Here is a 2,804-nt window from a genome sequence, read left to right on the forward strand (position 1 = left end):
GCCACTAATATTTTATACAGAAAAATATATTTGATATGTAATTACAATCGTTACAAAGTCTCTGTTAGTTGATAACTTCTTTAAAAATGTAGCAAACTCAGGAATGTCCCTTTAAAGTGAGACTGGGACCCACTGTATTCGATTCTCCCTTGAAAGAGCTGGGTGTGCCTCGGGTAGCATCATATCAGTTAATCCATTTTCTGTGAAATTTATAGCATCACCAAGTGTTTAAAATCTGGATCCAGTCGTTCAAAAGCGTAGTTAAATTAACCCTGTGTCAGTGTAATATTTTCCTTTCAATTACTTTTGCACAAACCAAACTACACTTTAGATTTGATTACGAAAGGACACCTTTAGGTTGTCGTAAATCAAATCCAGTTTTAACCTCACTTATTATTTGTAGTATTCCGAGTCCTTTGGTTTTGAAAAGTTGTGTTAACCACTGGTAAAGCTAACTAACGTTTAAGCAACCGACTCTTTGTATGTTGATGATTTACAGATTTGCTACAGATCGTCCAATATGAGCTGTATGCACATGTGACATTGGGATTTTTCTCGTTCCAACCAGTGCCCCACAACTGGTTAAAGGCCGTGGTATGTAATTTCCTCTCTGTGGGAATGTGCATATAAACGATCTCTTGCTGCATTAAGAAAATGTAGCGGGTTACCTCTATTGACTACGAGTCAGAATTACCAATTGTTTGACATCCAATAGCCGATGATTAATAAATCAATGTGCTCTAGTGGTGTCGTTGAATAAAACAAAGTTTATCTGGCAAAAACGAAGTTACCATTTATATCCGTAGCTGTGTATGGACTACGTAAGTCCGATTCCAATTATGGAGGACACACTTCGAACTTTGGCCCGCCGAGATACTATATTATACACTGGTACATACACTGATAATACACATTTTATAAAGGTGTCCAATTGTTAATTCTGATATAAATTGACACAATGAGCAACACATTTAACTGGTAGTCTTGACTTTAATTTTATGTTTCAGTGCACATTTATGATGATAATAGTCTATGTTATTTCTTCGGACTTTTGATGTAACACACAACACACGAATCTCATCTCCAGCTTAATCTGTGGGAAAAAAAACCCAAATATTATTATTATTTTAACAATAGTTATATAATAATAGTAAAATATATAAAAGAAATGATGCTGCCAACAACAACAAAACATAACAATATCAATAATAATAATAATAATAATAATAATAATAATAAGATGATGATGATAATAATAATAAGACGAAGAAGAAGAAGAAGAAGAAGAAGGAGAAGAAGAAGAAGAAGAAGAAGAAGAACACAAGGAAACTGATTGAACAAAAATATTTCTGAAAAGTTTTCTGTTTTATGAAATGTTTACAAAAAGTAGAATTAAAAGAACAAACAAAGTAGGGGCAGGACGTAGCCCACTGGTAAAGTGCTCGCTCGATGCGCGGTCAGTCTTGGATCGATCCCCGTCGGTGGGCCCATTAGGCTATTTTTCGTTCCAGCCAGTGTACCACGACTGGTATATCAAAGGCCGTGGTATGTACTGCCCTGTCTGTGGGATAGGGCATATAAAAGATGCCTTGCTGCTAACTGAAAATAGTAGCCCATGAAGTGGCGACAGCGGGTTTCCTCTCTCTATATTTGTGTGGTCCTTAACCATATGTCCGACGCCATATAACCGTAAATAAAATGTGTTAAGTGCGTCGTTAAATAAAACATTTCTTTTTTTTCTTTCAGTTACGTAGATGGTCACTACAGACCTCTTATGGTTGTCAGCAGCAGTAAATCTCCTACGGGGATCTTATTCTATTTTTTAGAACGCAAACCAAACATCCCCCCTCCCCCAATCGCATCTCTTTTTATATTTCCCTGTCTCCCCATAACTCCAAAGACTCTTAGACAGTATGGCTGGACTACCCCAATGCTGGTGCCCCAATTATAAAACCTTGGATGCGCAAAATCCAACAGGAAATGATAGGAGTTGGTGAATGTTGGTGCCCCAATTAGAAAAAATCCTGGCTGCGCCAAAGCAAACCACAGGGAATGATTAGAGTTAGTCTGCTTTATGGACATCCGATATGAACCTTACTGCGGTTTGTTTTGTTTAACGATATCACTAGAACACATTGATTTATTGATCATTGGTATTGGATGTAAAACATTTGTATTGGTAATTTTTGACATATCAGTCTTAGAGAGGAAACCAATGACATTTTTAGCACATATCACGGCATTTGATATACCAGTCGTGGTGCACTGGCTGAACAGAGAAATAGCCTAATGGGCCACCAACGAGGATCGAGCTTAGACCGACCGCACATTAACCAAGTGCTTTACCACTGGGCTACGAAAACTAAATCCTGCGGCTTGGACATGACAATTCTTGTAGTGTATAGGTACACCGGTGTACGTCAGCAATTGACGCGGGGCTGGGTGGGAGAGTTAAGTTATATATTAAATCTTTTTTATTATAAGGATACATATTATTCGGAGTTAGCGGAAAAGAACCCTTATGCCCACTCCCCCACCCCCACCACACACACGTGCATTCACGCATATAACACTACGGGCCTGTATGAACCAGGAAGCACACAGATCCCCTTACCCACTTACGGATCAACATGCATTTTCTTCTCTCCTACATAATGATATAAATAAAGAAAACAAAATGTGACATCTGTTCACCAGCTGGACTAGTGTTTGTATCCCTCCCCCTTCCGATATGGAACCTACGGGCATTCAGCTAGTGTTTTAAACACTCAGTGAGGTGAAAAGCCATTGTAACTGACCTCTGT

General features: G+C 38.4%; 1 protein-coding gene across 1 annotated transcript in view; it reads right to left on the reverse strand.

The window, feature by feature from the left end:
* Positions 1-970: 970 nt before the first annotated feature.
* The window catches only part of LOC121386205 (semaphorin-5A-like), a 26,744-nt gene continuing 24,910 nt past the window's right edge, over positions 971-2,804 (reverse strand). The window contains exon 18 of the mRNA XM_041517035.1: positions 971-1,093. Coding sequence (XP_041372969.1) covers positions 1,089-1,093 — 5 coding nt within the window. The 3' untranslated portion in view covers positions 971-1,088. The remainder of the gene's footprint in view (positions 1,094-2,804) is intronic.

Source organism: Gigantopelta aegis, chromosome 12 (assembly GCF_016097555.1).
Source record: "Gigantopelta aegis isolate Gae_Host chromosome 12, Gae_host_genome, whole genome shotgun sequence".
NCBI lineage: Eukaryota > Metazoa > Mollusca > Gastropoda > Neomphalida > Peltospiridae > Gigantopelta > Gigantopelta aegis.